The sequence below is a fragment of the Haliaeetus leucocephalus genome, unplaced genomic scaffold, assembly GCF_000737465.1.
Source record: "Haliaeetus leucocephalus isolate CR32 unplaced genomic scaffold, Haliaeetus_leucocephalus-4.0 Scaffold173, whole genome shotgun sequence".
Lineage (NCBI taxonomy): Eukaryota > Metazoa > Chordata > Aves > Accipitriformes > Accipitridae > Haliaeetus > Haliaeetus leucocephalus.
In genome coordinates, this window is record NW_010972609.1 from 2,999,119 (window position 1) to 3,014,050 (window position 14,932).

The 14,932-nt window shown below is 40.1% G+C and overlaps 1 protein-coding gene across 2 annotated transcripts in view; it reads left to right on the forward strand.

Moving 5' to 3' along the window:
• NELL1 (NEL-like 1 (chicken)) overlaps positions 1 to 14,932 on the forward strand; it is a 293,636-nt gene that overhangs the window by 264,047 nt on the left and 14,657 nt on the right. Inside the window, exon 16 of one of the 2 annotated variants that reach the window (XM_010563709.1) lies at positions 10,586 to 10,726. The exons of the other annotated variant lie outside the window; for it this stretch is intronic. Within the exon in view, the coding sequence (XP_010562011.1) occupies positions 10,586 to 10,726 (141 nt within the window). The remainder of the gene's footprint in view (positions 1 to 10,585; positions 10,727 to 14,932) is intronic. 2 annotated transcript variants of the gene reach the window in all.

Here is a 14,932-nt window from a genome sequence, read left to right on the forward strand (position 1 = left end):
TCCTGGGTAAAGTGTGGGGCGGGGGGGGGGGGGGGGGGGGGGGTAACGGATGGAAGGTGGTGGGACTGGAGACAGTTCAAGCAGACCAAAATAGAGAATGGCTTCTACTTGCATTGTGAACAAAAGGAGATAGGCTAAGTGATGCAAGAGTCTTGATTTTTCTTCTTAAACTACGCTTCCAGTCTTTTGTTATTTGATATCTTTTGTGTAGGGTCTTTTTGTGTACCCTTCTTATTACTGGAAATAAACATATATATTCCAAGGTGGATGGGGATCTTCCGCTGAATGAGAGCGCTTGCAATCCAGTGCGCTGTATGGAAGACCCACCGCAGACTTCATCCTCTTTATGTAACCGTGTTCGTACATTTTCCAAAAGTATGCATTTTTATCATTTGCACTGTATTGATCAGCACTTCCTGAACCATTTTCTTCCCTGATTAATGATACAGAGCGCTTTACATTATCCCGCTTACAATCTCAAGAGCTCTTTTTACACTGCTTGTTTGGGGATTTGCTTCCTTGGGAGAGATTATTAGTGTATGAATGAAAATGCTTTTCTGAGGCTGTTAATCATTTCAAGACTTAAAAAAACTAATTGAGAATATTTCCCGTTATTATTAAACTCTCAGGGGTGCTATAGGGCGTGCACACTATTATAATTTAAACCTGCAATTTGGCTTTGCTTCTCGTGCCCTTTGGCTCAGTGGTATACACGGGAATTTTAAGGAGAACAGCTGACACTCCCCCAGCCCAGCCACGCTGAAGAAAACGTGCTTTTTATCATTTTCTCATCAGCTGCTGCCTCCTGTTAGCAGTGAAATTGTTTTGACAAGTGTTATTTTGTCTGAACCATATTCAGTTACGGAAGGGCTCAAACTAATTAAAGGAACTTCCTAACATTGTGGACTATTGGGCTGCAATATGATCTTCCCAACGAAGTGGAGGAGGACTCATCAAGTGAGTCATTTTAAAATTGGTTGAGGCAAATCAGCGAAGAATGTATGGTAGGGAACATTTATTTTCTGTCACAGGATGTGCTAGATAAGATAATAGGCTGTTTCTATGACTCTTTGATGTTGAACTCTAGCATTTCAAGTGCTAGATAGAGTGATATATTGGGTATGTGTTGTACCTAAAGACTGCGCATGAAGTAGTCTCCTAGCATTGGATAATAAGGCAAAGTCTCATCAATGAAGCTTTTAGGCATAGAGCCAGCATCACGTGAATGATTCTTTTTGTGCAATGCACTGGACTGCAGACAATTGGTACGTTGGGTAGAGAATGCTGTTTGTCAGTGTCCTGTTTTATAAGAGGCTGCAATCGTCTTTTGTAGCTCTGATGAACCAATTTGCAAACTGCATCCAGTTTACTTTATCAGTTTTTGTTGGAGTGAGCATTCCTTCTGAGACCGAATCACAGAATGACAGAATGCTTGAGGTTGGAAGGGACCTCTGGACGTCATCATGTCCAGCACTGCTGCTCAGGCAAGGCCACCTAGAGGCAGTTGCCCAGAACATGTCCAGATGGCCTTTGAGTATCTCCAACGATGGAGACTCCACAACCTCCCTGGGCAACCTGTGCCAGTGCTCGGTCACCCTTACATTGAAAAAGTATTTCCTGATGTTCAGATGGAACCTTGTGTCTTTCAGTTTATGCCTGTTGCCTCTGGTCCTGTCACTGGGAAACACTGAAAAGAGCCTGACCCCATCCTCTTTGCACCCTCCCTGTAGGTATTTATATGCATTGGTAAGATCACCCTGATCATCTTCACGGCCCTCCTCTGGACTCACTCCAACAGGTCCACGTCCTTCTTATGTTGGGGGTCCCAGAGCTGAATGTGGTACTCCAGATCCCCCCTGAGCCTTCTCTTCTCTAGGCTACACAGTTCCAGCTCTCTCAGCCTTTCTTCCTATGTGACATGCTCCAGACCCTTAATCATCCTTGTAGCCCTTTGTTGAACTTTCTTCAGTATGACCATCTCTTGTACCGGTGAGGCCAGAACTGGATCCAGAACTTCAGGTGTGGCCTCACCAGCGCTGAGTAGAGGGGAAGGATCACTTCTCTTGACCTGCTGGCAATACTTTGCCTAATGCAGCCGAAGATACCATTCACTGCCTTTGCAGCAGGGTCACCTTGCTGGCTCGTGTTCAACTTGGTGTTCACCAGGACCCCCAGCTCCTTTTCTGCCCAGCTGCTTTCCACCTGGTTGGCCCCCATCAACTATTTTGCTTTAACGTATATCCCCTTTAGGTAATTCTCAAATTTCATGATCCTAGCTAAGAATGTGCAACTCTTTAGTTGTAGCATGCCAAAATCAACTGTCAAAAATATTTTTATTCTGGTTAATATATTAATATTTTTATCAGATATTTAATTTGTATTGCCACACAGATTTGCTGAAGCATAATTCTGCAGTCTGTAATATGTTTTTAGCATGGCCTTAGCAGTCATTTTAAATTAAATGAATCTGAATTTACAGCAGTCATACTTTGAACTGGCTTAAAGCAGCAACTCTGTGCACAAAAATACTGTGCTGTTAAGGATGGATTTGAACTTTTTTTTTTTTTTAAAAAATCTACGTAATCCTAGCTGTGTAGAAGTATACCTCTGTGCGCTGAGGGCTTCGTTGATTACAGTCTATTTACACAGTAGACCTCTCTTATTGATCTTGTTCTCTCATTTTATTCTAGTATGCATATCTAATATTCTGCATAGCTGCTCATGTATAATATATGCAGATACAACTCCAGTATCACAATTTAATTAAATTAGTAATCAGGGATGAAGATACTGAACATTCTTAAAAAATAAAGCTGGCGTTCATGAGGGGGAGTGAAGGCTGGCCTTGCCTCTACCCGGTTCTTTGAAAACATCTTTATAGGGAATAGAGAAATGGTGATGTAAATGACAGGACAGTGGACTGGAATTTCACAACTGAGGAGCTTCTCGCACATTGGCTTTGGGCAACTTTGGGCAATTCGCTTTACCTCTCTGCCTTAGTTATCTCACCTGTAAATTGCACAGGATACCTCTCTGTTCTACTGTAGAAAATGGTATAAACAAATTGAATAAATACCACTTCCCTAGTGGTCTGCAGTTGAGTTTCTGTACCAAAATGCTACCTGATTGATTTACATGGGTAACCTTAGCACGGAGATCGCACGCTATTTCTACCTAGCAGGTAGAAAACCAATAAATTCAGGGTCCTGACAAAGTGCTCTGCTATACTTAGGAAGAGCATAACGTCAAGAGAGTATGAGAGGAGCATTCCTGGGGAATTGTGGGATATTGCCAGCAGGTACAAGGCTCTAGTCGGCGATGAACTAAATAAAATTTTGTCTTGAAGTTGTGAGTCATCAGTCCAGCAACGGTTGGAGTTTGCAAGCAGGCTCTTTTGAACTAGTGTGTTCCCCACACCTCCCTCCAAGCCAGCTCTATCAAGCATGATCTTGTCTTCCAAGACATGGGAAGAGCCCAAATACAATAAACCTTGGGCTAATAGCCCTGCTGTTGTCAGGGTGATGTAATTTGAGAGACATGTTGACCACAGGCCTCAAATTTGACAGAAAGCCTTTGCCTCAGTTTGAAACTTAATGTACTAATTGTGAAGTCAGTTTGTTTCTGGCTTGTAGAGTGATAATTAAAATCCTGTTTGCAATGGAAACTCAAATGCAATACTAAATATGAAATAGTTCTTCACCCTGCCTAGTATATTCCTGCCATGCTTTCCACTGAGCAGTCTGGCTGCAATTCTTATTTCCTGCATCACCCAGCAATCTTTATGAGAATAAAAAACTCGTTTCAGCTCTGGTGTTGTGAAGCGACATTTATTTGGACCATCCAGGACCTTTAGGTTGCATACTCCAAGTGTGCTGCATAATTAGCATACAAATGGATGAATGTGAGGCTATGAGAGAGACATGATCTAAACTGATAAAGACATCATCTTGGAGTGTGTATTAAAAATGAATTTCAGTAAATCAGATGTTATATATTAAAAGAATTGCTGGTACGACTAGTCTGTGTTATTATTCTGATACCAATTGAATTCCATTTATCTTTGTTAAACTTACCATTCTAAATTTGCACATGAGTTTCAGGTGATTAAAAATCTTGATAACACCAATCCAGAATTACACAATAAAGCATACTACAGCTGTACTTTAATTGTAATGAGTGGTGGGCACACTTTTCATCCCTGAAAGCTATTTAGTACCATTAAACTGCTGCACAGGTTTGATTATTCATGAATTTGAGTTGTATTCACTATCTCAACAAATTGAAAGTTTTATGGTTTATTGCTGTGTCCTCAAAATAGAAAAATGGACCAAAGCCTGCATCGTTTATTCAGGCAAAACTATTCCTGCCTGAGAAGAAACTGCAAAGGCCGGTATAAATATAATGCAATTAAAATCAGTCTGTGAAAACAGCCATGACTGCTGAGAAGAGAGAAATGTGTTATTTGGTGCTCATTGTTTGCCCAAAATCTCCTTATGAGTTAAAATTAAAGTAATTGAAAAAGACGCTAAAACTCAAGGAAAAATTTCCTGAGCAACTCTTCCAAAGCCTGCTACTGCCTTCAATCAGAGAGAGAGAGAGGGGGAATCTTTATCACCTGAAACACTTAAAGCTATGAGACAAGAAATTGATGATTAAAACCATCAATAGATAGGGCTCAGAGAGATGTCTTTTCTGTCCTTTCTGATTTTTAGTATCTCTGTAGTCTTAAGAATGAACTGGCCCCATGAGATTGAGGGACAGCCATGAGTCATTATTCAAATGTAACTAAATTATACCGTTATCTGTGTTCTTCTAAGTTACCATTTGTTTAATAGCTAAATTGCTGTACCATTGCTGTGTTGTTGGTATTTCAGGCACGCTGGGTTGTAAACCTGCGACAAGGTCAGAGTGCTGTAGCCTCTTCTACTTTGCGCTGGGAAAATTTAGCGGACTTTAAGGGTGGCCATTGTCGATCTATTTCTGCTTTGCGTTGCATATGTTTAAAAATAAATGCAGGCCCTTCTTGATAACTGTAGCGAACTGTCAAAGCTAAGGTAGAGATTTAGTAGTATAGCCAATATAAGACTCAAAGGATAAAATTCAGCCTTTATATAAGTTTGTGTAAAACAGTAGAATAATTATTTGCTTACATCAACTGAATTTGGCAGGAAGGTAGGCTTTTTTTTTAGAGAGTGAGTTTTTCACCTCTACTCTTCCAAAGCAGTTGTCTTTGCTTTCAGGGATAATTCGAAGTAGTTGAATGACTCCTTTGCAGCGCGGGAGCTGTTTGCATATGGCTGCCAGTGAGAACCTGCAGTACTGCGTTCAGCTCTGGGGCCCTCAACGTAAGAAGGACATGGACCTGTTTGAGTGAGTCCAGAGGAGGGCCGTGAAGATGATGAGAGGGCTGAAGCACCTCTCCTGTGAAAACAGGTTGAGGGAGTTGGGGTTGTTCAGCCTGGAAAAGAGAAGGCTCCGGGGAGACCTTAGAGCAGCCTGCCTGTACCTAACGGGGGCCTACAAGAAAGCCGGAGAGGGACTTTTTCCAAGGGCCTGTAGTGACAGGACAAAGGGTAATGGCTTTAAACTGAGAGAGGGTGCACTGAGATTAGATATAGGGAAGAAGCTTTTCACTGTGAGGGCGGTGAGGCACTGGAACAGGTTGCCCGGAGAAGCTGTGGCTGCCCCATCCCTGGAAGTGTTCGAGGTCAGGCTGGATGGGGCTTGGAGCAAGCTGGTCTAGTGGCAGGTGTCCCTGCCCATGGCAGGGGGGTTGGAACTGGATGATCTTTCAGGTCCCTTCCAACCCAACCCATTCTATGATTCCTTTCTTGCTATCTCTGTCTCATGGAAGTGAGGCTCATGCGAGAGTAGGAGATGAGAAGAGGCTGTATTTTACATAGAACTTATGCCTCGGTTGGCTGGGTGAATTATTCTGGTCTTTTTATGTTGAAGAAAAATAGTCCAAGGTGGAAAACAAAGCTGTAATGCTTTAGAACTAATGGAGTTAACTGTCAGGGTAGGATTTTAATTCAGGAAGCTTGAGACCTGCGTGATCCTTTCTTGTTAGTACATGCTTTTCCTGCTTATAGGTGTCCCGATCAACAGAGAGCTAAAGATAAGGATCTTCTGTTTTTTGCATGAAAAAGAGCACAGTAAGAGTTTGATGAACAGACACTTTTATAATAAAACTCTTCCGTCTCATTGAAACTGTAGATTGCTAGCTATTACATGACACTGAGCAGTTTTCCTTTCAGTATTATCACACAGTGACTTTAATGTGATGAGGCATTAGAAAAGATTGAATTATTTTAATTTTACTTTTTCACTGGGCTCTGAAGCCATTGTGTTTTATTTTGAGGTAAATTATCCTATTTATCTTGTCTGCATAAATACCTTTATGAATAATGCAAGAAGCTGGAATGGTAAAAGTAAAAATTACAGACCTGTCCTTAAAGGACAGGATTAACATCCTGCAAGAGCTTATTCAAAACCAACTGGTGCCTTTATTCTACAATACAAAAAAGTGCTATTTTTGAGCTTTTGCAAAGGCATTATAGTGGAGTGTTGCCAGATCCATTAACAATTCCGTACTAACGACGGTTAAATAACTGAGTGGGGTAAAAGCAGGCAATGGAACAGTCTGTACAAGTCTGTACATCCATCCTTTTACATGGATGTTGTAAGATGGCTTGAATGAAAAAAACCTGCTAAAATACTTCCACGGAGGTAAAAGCAGCAATGTCTTATGTTGAATTACAACTAGAAAAGAAAAATATTATACTTAATGCAAAGGTAGTGCAGATATTTAGCCAAAGACTATAGAGGCAAAATAAGGTTATGGGAAATTTCAGTTCCCAAGGAAATTGGCCGTTTCTCACAAGCACTCTGGTTTGGACTACCTAGCTATTAACGCTGATATACAGAAAACCCATACAGATTTGTGAGTCAGTGAATGTGTTTTCACTGGCTTCTGTGAGCGTGGCTTAGCCGCGTGGGTTGACAAGGAGAAGATGTGCATGTAAAGATCCAGGCTCCTCCATCTGTGGCTGGATGCCGCGATGCTGCGAGAAGGCAGAGCCTGGAGCCCTGAGAGCCGTGTGCTCGCTCTGCTGCCAAGATCACCGAGAGCAGGCGAGACCTAACGCATGGGAACACAGCCGAAAAATGTCCACCCGTTGTTTCCTTTGGCCTGTGTCGTTACAGAATTTCTGAAGAGGTTTTCCTGTGCTCCTTTGAAGAATGATTATAATTTTTGTATTGTTTTCACTCTCAGGTCAGAGGTATACAGTTTCATTTGAGCTTAACATAAATTTATGAAGAAGTTTATATAGCATATTCTGGTAAGCATCTGTACACACAAAACACACACACACACAAAAAAAAAGTGCATATATCGCTCAAGCTCTATAGCAAAACTCCAAACCAGCCTTCAATAGAAAGATAGTCAACCTGAGGTAAGTATGCAAATATAGTGCTAGGATCTAAAGATGGAAAAGGCAAAGATGAAGAAAGGTGAATTGATTCTAATTCCCTGAACTGACCGTTATGTATAGCAACATCTTCCTATGCAGAAAAAATCCTCAAAAAAGTGTTTTCAGAAGCCATAGTGTGTCCAGATGGAAATGATCTGTTAAGTGAACTAAATAATGTCATGGTGTATGACACACTATTTTATAAAGCTGTTATTTGCAGTTCCCTCTTGGTATTACAAGCATGTTAAATCATTCTAAATTTCTAAAATAAATCCATAATATTTTCCTATACCTGCAGAGATATGTTTATACATATGCTACAAATAATGCACAGGATCACAGGAGAAGCTTACAGACTTAATGATAATATTGTCTCCCCTTTTAATCTTTATGTACCTCATTTTAAGCATGGGAATAAGAAACGACAATGTATTAGACAAATGGAGAAGCCGCTAATGGTTTTCCCTGTTTATACCGCTCTTCACGTATATTGTATTTAATGACACGTTGCCAAAGGAACACTAACTCACTGCAGAAGCAGGGGAAGGGACACATACACGTGCACGCGAGAGAACTGGCTCTGGGAGAGGAGAGGTAGCGGTAGGGAGCGGAACTTGAAGGATTTTTCTTTTTTTAGTAGTTGCTTCTGCATCACTGGTGCCTTCAGTGGCAGATTTTCCCAAAGCAGCCAGCACAGCACCTCCTCTTCCCTTGCCCTCTGCCCCTGGCACGGGTCGGGCAGTGCCGGTGTAACTCCACCGGTTTAAGGAGATCGAGGAAGTAAAGAAGAACCTATACAACTGAAAGCGATTCCTTTTTGCCTAGCTCTGGTTTAAGAAACTGGTTTGTGTCTCCCTAAAAATCAGTGGACAAAAGCTATAGACAGGTATGGCACTGCCATAAGAAAGTCATCTAGTATTGAAGTAGATCTATGTATTATTATAGTTTTCTGCCATAATCTACAGAGACTCGTACACTCTTCTTCTTCCATTCAGTAAACTGCTGCTTAGTTTTGGTACGCTGGCAGACAGGCTTTCTGAAAAGTAATCTACCAGCCAATTAGTATCCTCCACCATGAGCCTAAATCAAGTACACTTTCAAAAGGGCTCAAGTTTAGAAATGAACTTTAGGAAAACTCTATTGATTTTGTAAATTAAAAATGTAAAATTGAATGGATAGAGGTCCAGTACAGGACTGACCCAAGGAAGCAATCTTTAAGCAGGAACATTCTCTGATTCAACACTGGGGAAGAAAAGAAGGCAAGATGAAGGATTCATTTGCAGTTGACCTGCAATAGCAAAGTCATTCACTTTCCAAATAGGATTAAACTTGTTCTATTAGCCATGACATGTGAAAAGATCATGGTTTTAAATTCCATTTGCTGTAATGAATTGAAAGTGTCTGAGTTTGCAAGCAGCACTCATCGTTGATGGACAGCTAGATTTGTGCAGTGTTTTAACGCGAAAATTAGCTTCTACAAAATAAAAAGTGCAGAAAAGGTGGCAGTAGTGACAGATTTTGAGGCATAAAAAAATTTGCTTTATTGTTAGATGGAAGCTGAATAAAGCTGGAAATAAAGAGCGGTTATAACCCTGTTATGTAGATAACTTGTTTCGTTCTTGAGTGAGGGCGAACACAAAACTGGAAAAGGCATTTGTTTAGGTTTCTCAGACATATTTCAACAGGCATATATATTATTACTTAAATGAGGAAAAATTGAACTTTTCTATGGTATTGCTTGTAAGATGTAAGACAATGGAATTGTATTGAAGGATGCTTAATTCATATCAATTTCAACGTACATCAACACGACTCCAGTGCAGTCCATGAAACCATATTGGTGTATGTATTTTGTAAATTGAGATAAAAGCTACACTCCCTGGTTACTTAATAACCTTAACTCTGTCTTGCATCAGGATCATGAGACATTTGTATTTTGATGCTTGCCGAACTAAATGCAGCTGCGGAACCTATTTTCCCCAAATTTTTGTTTGGTGTACACAATTTTATGCATATTTTAAATGTGCCGATTGCCAAGAAAAAAATCTCGATGGGTGAAAACGGCTGATATTTGTGAATAATTTGAGATTCATTTTAATTGATAAGGTACCCAGCTGAAAACTGTCCAAGATTGAAAAAAAAATTTAAAAAAATAGCTTGAGCTAAATAGAGGAATGAAAATATAATAGCTTCTTAAATTACCGCAAGGTTAACATATAATTAATTTGCTAATTTTAATTACAACCCTACAAAATGTGCTGAAAAATGCTCAAAGGGGAGAAGCAGCCAGGTGCCAGACGTGATTAACCAAGGTTACTAGCAATTATGAGGTCTCTATTAACCATGTTACAGAAATTTTAAGAACTCCTTTATAAAAGCAGCACATTTATTGAAACTTAGCAGCGTATTCATCTTGCTGTACCTTTCCATTGCTGCAGACTTGCTGTCATTTGCCTCACTCTTTTCCAGTTAAATGTTTTATTGCAGCTGAAACGCGGACTGTTTTTTCTGTTTGTCACATGCTGTTATACGTGTGCTAGGTATTTATTTTGATCGTATAAACAAAAGAGATTAACTATTGTTTGCAAAGTGCTCTGAGCACCTTAAGTGACAGATAGCTGCCGATATCACAAGTGAGCACTAGCAACACAAATCCTGAAGAAAATGCTTGCTCTTTCCAAGGTGTCCTGGGTCGTGCAGTTTGTAAAGCAGGAATACCGCTGCAACTGCCTTTTCAGTGGAGAACCTGCTCTGCAGTGCTTTATATGCACAGACAAATGTGATTTCCGAGTTAAAAAAAAAAAAAAACAAAACAAAGAACAAAAATATCTGCATGTTTGCTTTGCATTTTAAACAAATCATGGTGTAAACAAATGTCTTGTATATATCAAATTCCGTGATGTATTATTGTTCTTTTTTATTGTTATGTGAGTCATGTTTAAGTGTCTGTTGTTTGGAACCATAATAAACTTTGATCCATCTATTAAAAGATGACTTTAAAAAAAAAAAACCCAACAAAAAAAAAACCACAAAAAAACAACAACAAACCTAAAGCATTGGTGTCAAAGGAAATTAATTTCCTGGCTGGCTTGTGTTTTTCTCTGAGGCAGATATTGATGAGTGTGCAGAGGGGATCATTGAGTGTCACAACCATTCACGCTGTGTTAACCTCCCAGGGTGGTACCACTGTGAGTGCAGAAGCGGTTTCCATGACAATGGAAGCTATTCTCTTTCCGGGGAGTCCTGTGTTGGTAAGCAATGATCAGCATAGTGCTTTTTTTTTTTTTTTTCCTCCTTCTGCATGGTGTTACAAAGTGACTGTTGAGACGCTGTCCTGAGCAGTAACTGTGTTTAAGGCGAAAATGAGAACGCGAGCGAGCGTGTCTGTGTTTGTCAGCATCCCCAGCCACGCAGTGTGGGTACCAGTTCAAGACGCATCACGTTTTTGAACGGTTATTACAGGAGGGAGGCTGTCAGAGATCCAAAGTGTGACTAGCTGCGCTTTGCCATTTATCATAATAAGTTGCTGTAAAACCTGAAGTTAAAGTAGGCTTTCTGGGGAGCGTAATAGGCCACAAAAGGGGAAGAGCTGGTTTTCCATTTTCAAATTTTAGCAGAGCGATATGAGAACACGTTTGGGGTACGTCTGTGTTGCTCTGATTTGTTTGTTTTCCATTGTTTGCCATCGTCATTGTTTTATTTTTAGAATTATGCAAATAGCATCAAGCTCTTTATGCGCCATATTTGCAGAATAAGGCCTTAAGAGCATAAACGGAGAGGAATTTTTAAGGGGTGTGGAGGAGTTTGTTGGTTGTTTCTACGGGAGGATAAAGGATGAGGCCCCATGAGGAGTTAGTGCTGGTTCTTGCAGTCTGGATGCCCTTAACTGTCTGTAAGACTTTGTGTGCCACTACAGCAAGTAAGCAGGAATAAAATCACAGTAAAGACTGTGGCTTACCCCTGACTTACAATTTTTCCACCTTTTTACTTACTCTCAGTAGCCTTATACATAATTTCCATATGGTATTTTATCAGATGATTTCAAAACTGTTTAGAAAGGATCCCATTTTAACTTCTGTAGAGATACAGATCAGCTTCTCATAGTTCTATGTTCTTTCTTTGGAGTTTCAGTTTCTTCATCTCTACTCAGTTCTATGCATTTTCTATAAAAGCTTTTCTGCTGCTTCTGTGTAAGACTTTTTTTTTTTTTTTTTTAACAAGGTAAATTTCATTTATCATGTCCATAGGTGCGAAGGGCTCTTTCTAAGTGTTAAAGTGTACAATTAAAGTAAGAGTTAAAATAAAAATTTGTAATAAAAATGCATAAATTTAATTGTAACTCGTAACAAACATTCCCATCTTTTACAAATTTTGCCTATTAGAAGTTCTTGGGATAAGATAGCATGGTGATTTAAAAATGCAGAGGAACAATAATTATTTTCAAAACCAATATTTTGTAGATTGTCCAGCTATATTAGCTTTTTACACATTGTCCTAAGCTGGTGGGGAGCTCAATAAAATCACAGCAGTGAGCTTCATTGGGGTGGCTGTGTAAAAAATGGCCGACTTTACAGTATTTTGTGACTTAATAGGTAAAATACCACATGAAAGTCATGTATTTCTAAACAGATTCTCAAATGTTAAGAGTTCTCCTCTGGTTTATTTAAATGCTATAAAAGGAGTGATGGACAGAGCAATGTTCAGAATACTTGCTTTAAGAGAAGTCAAAGCAACAGGACATAACCTTCAAAAAGCCCTGAGGCAGTTGGGGAATAAGGGACATTTGTAGCGTTGCTGGTGCCTGCCTGTACCGCGTGGATGGGGAACCCCATTCCTTGTCAGGTTGGTTTGGGACAAAGAAGATGTAAAGCTCAGGGTGGTCTCAGAAAAAGACAGACGCATAGGCAAGACCGTGGTTTTGAACGGTCCATAGCTAGGCTCGCTTGCTGAAAAGGTCAGTATTGCTTGCATTACATCGCTATTAAAGGGAAGGGCACTTGGCTACTTCCCAGCAAAAAGGAGCCCCAAATGCTCTGTATTCTGCGGAGAGTGAAGGAATGAGTTTTCTTGAAAACAAACTGCCCTCGTTTTGACCTGCGCAGCATGCTGGAAGTTCGGAAGGTGAGGTGCTCGTCTTGCCATATGCAAGTTGTAAACAGAATGTGAAATTAGCGGGGTTATTTTAACTGAATAGCTTTTCTGAGCCATCTGCTGCAGGGTACCAGTGAGGAAGAGGATAAACCAGTTTATTTCATTATACCGGTTAACCAATTAAAAAAATAATTGAAAGATTCTGCTAACCCATATTGACAAAGAAATTTCAAACCCTGATGTTTATTTTAAAGTGCAAGTAAGACTTGATTAAAATGACAGATAGATAACACTACACATTCTAGCTAAAACTAGGTTTCTTGAACGCTAACTTTCATCACGTTACAGAGCTTGTTTGCATGGTGGAGGACTATTCAGAGTCAGGGCCAGAGTTATTCACTCTATTTCAGATAAAAGAGGGTTCATCTGCTTAGCAACAGCATTGTGCCCTGGCATATTTTACAGACTGTGTTCTGAAATCCTCCTGTGTACCTGAGGTGGATTTGGGCCATTGCCTTTCAGTACGTTTTGAAACGTTTCTTCTTCATCCCTGAAGAACAAAACTTGGAGAACAATAAATAGCCTAAGAACGTAAGTTGAAAAAGATTAAGCCCTCCCCCACAAAGTAAGAATAATGATAATAATAACAACAACAACAAACGAAAATCATAAGGCAGTGGGAGGGAGCACTGAGCTCTGACAGATTGCCCAAAGCCCAGACAGCTGGTTGCTTTTGCTGGATGCATTTGTGTATCTATTGGTTAACCCCCTTTCCCTCCATTTATACGTAGGGGGTCATGTATATGTTGGAGCCGAGTCATTGCTTGCAGTGTGTCTGCAGTGCTTGCAGAACATTTTAAAAAATAACATCTAATTGGGAAGTGGTGTGATACCACAGTGCTTCTAAAAGCTTTATTCTCATTGACTAGGAGAAAACAGTGGAGTTTGTCACCTGGCAAGGGACGAATGTGTAAATCAATGGATGTGGCAGGGAAGGTCGTAATATTGCTCCAGAGCTTCGGTAATAAGGACGTATGACTTAGCCAGGCCACCTTGAGCTTGGGAAAATTCTTTTATTGCTCAAAATACCAACCGAAGGCAGCTTTGAAAAGGGAATATATTTCCATGGCCATGCTTTTATAAAAGATGTCAGCTTCATAAGGTGATGGTGAGCAGGCTCAAATTAAGAGAATGTAATTTCATTTCCAGCGGTAGCGTTTTTATGAGGCACTGCCCTTTCACAATATGTTATTAAGAATACTGCTTGCAGACAAAAGACAATTGCTATACTAAGTTGCTACCAGAGTTTGCTTTGCAATTAAAACACGTAGGCTGTATAGTTGCTGGGTTGTTTTTGTTTTTTTGATAGGAGCTTTGCTACACTTTAAGGTAAACAAACAAAAATATTTTATAGGGAACTGTGAGCTGTCAAACGATACATATCCCAGTGTTGACTTCTATCTACTGAGACCATATTGAAGCAACTGGCATACATTTTTTTCTTTTCTCTGCACTAAGTACCTGTTGCCAAATACTGCTAATTCAAAAGGTAATCATTGAATAAACCCTCACCACTGAATCTTCAGTGATAACCTTTAAGATTATCAGAACCAAAGAAGGGAAAAACAGGCAAAGAAATGCTGTATTCTGGGAAGTTAATGTCCCACAAAGGTTACTCCTATCTGCAGCAGAAAAATAAAAGCAAATGGAATTATACTTTTTAATCTCTATCTTTCTTTAAGCGAGATGCTTCAAGTCTGTAGAAAGCTGTTCAGACCCCGGAGTCCAGAATTCCTGATTCCATTTTTTTCATGGTGTTTCGTGTTTCTGAGTCTGTATGTTGTGACTCGCAAGCACAGAAGGAAAAACAATCAAGGCAGCAGTCCCTGTCAGTTGCTGGTTATTTTTTTCTTTTCTTTAAGAATTGGTGCAAATTTTGTAGGGAAGCTTAACACAGATCCTCCTCCCACCAAAACCCCACAGGATTCACCATGTATTTTGTCATGAAAGGTTGCGTAGCTAGATCTCCTTGCAGGGTTAGAGTAGCTGTTGTGGGGAAATGAAAGCTGGAAAAGGTAGGACTCGGCAGCATGTGCTAGTCTCCCACAAAAGTTGGGTGCGGCAGTGCTCGAGGGTCAAGCCTGAATGGGTTTAAATTCAATTCCTGAAGCTTTCGTATGCTCTGTAGCACGCTGCAGTGTTGTCTGTTACCTAGATCAGAAAGCAAGAGAAAAGGGGGTTTGTTCTTTAATTATTTTGCCCCCTTTCTGTGTCAAACAAAAAACTAAACCCATCCTTTGAAAAGCTTCCTATATGCCTGGGAATTGTTTTTCTATCTGTTGTTAGAGAAGTGGTACGTAGAGAGA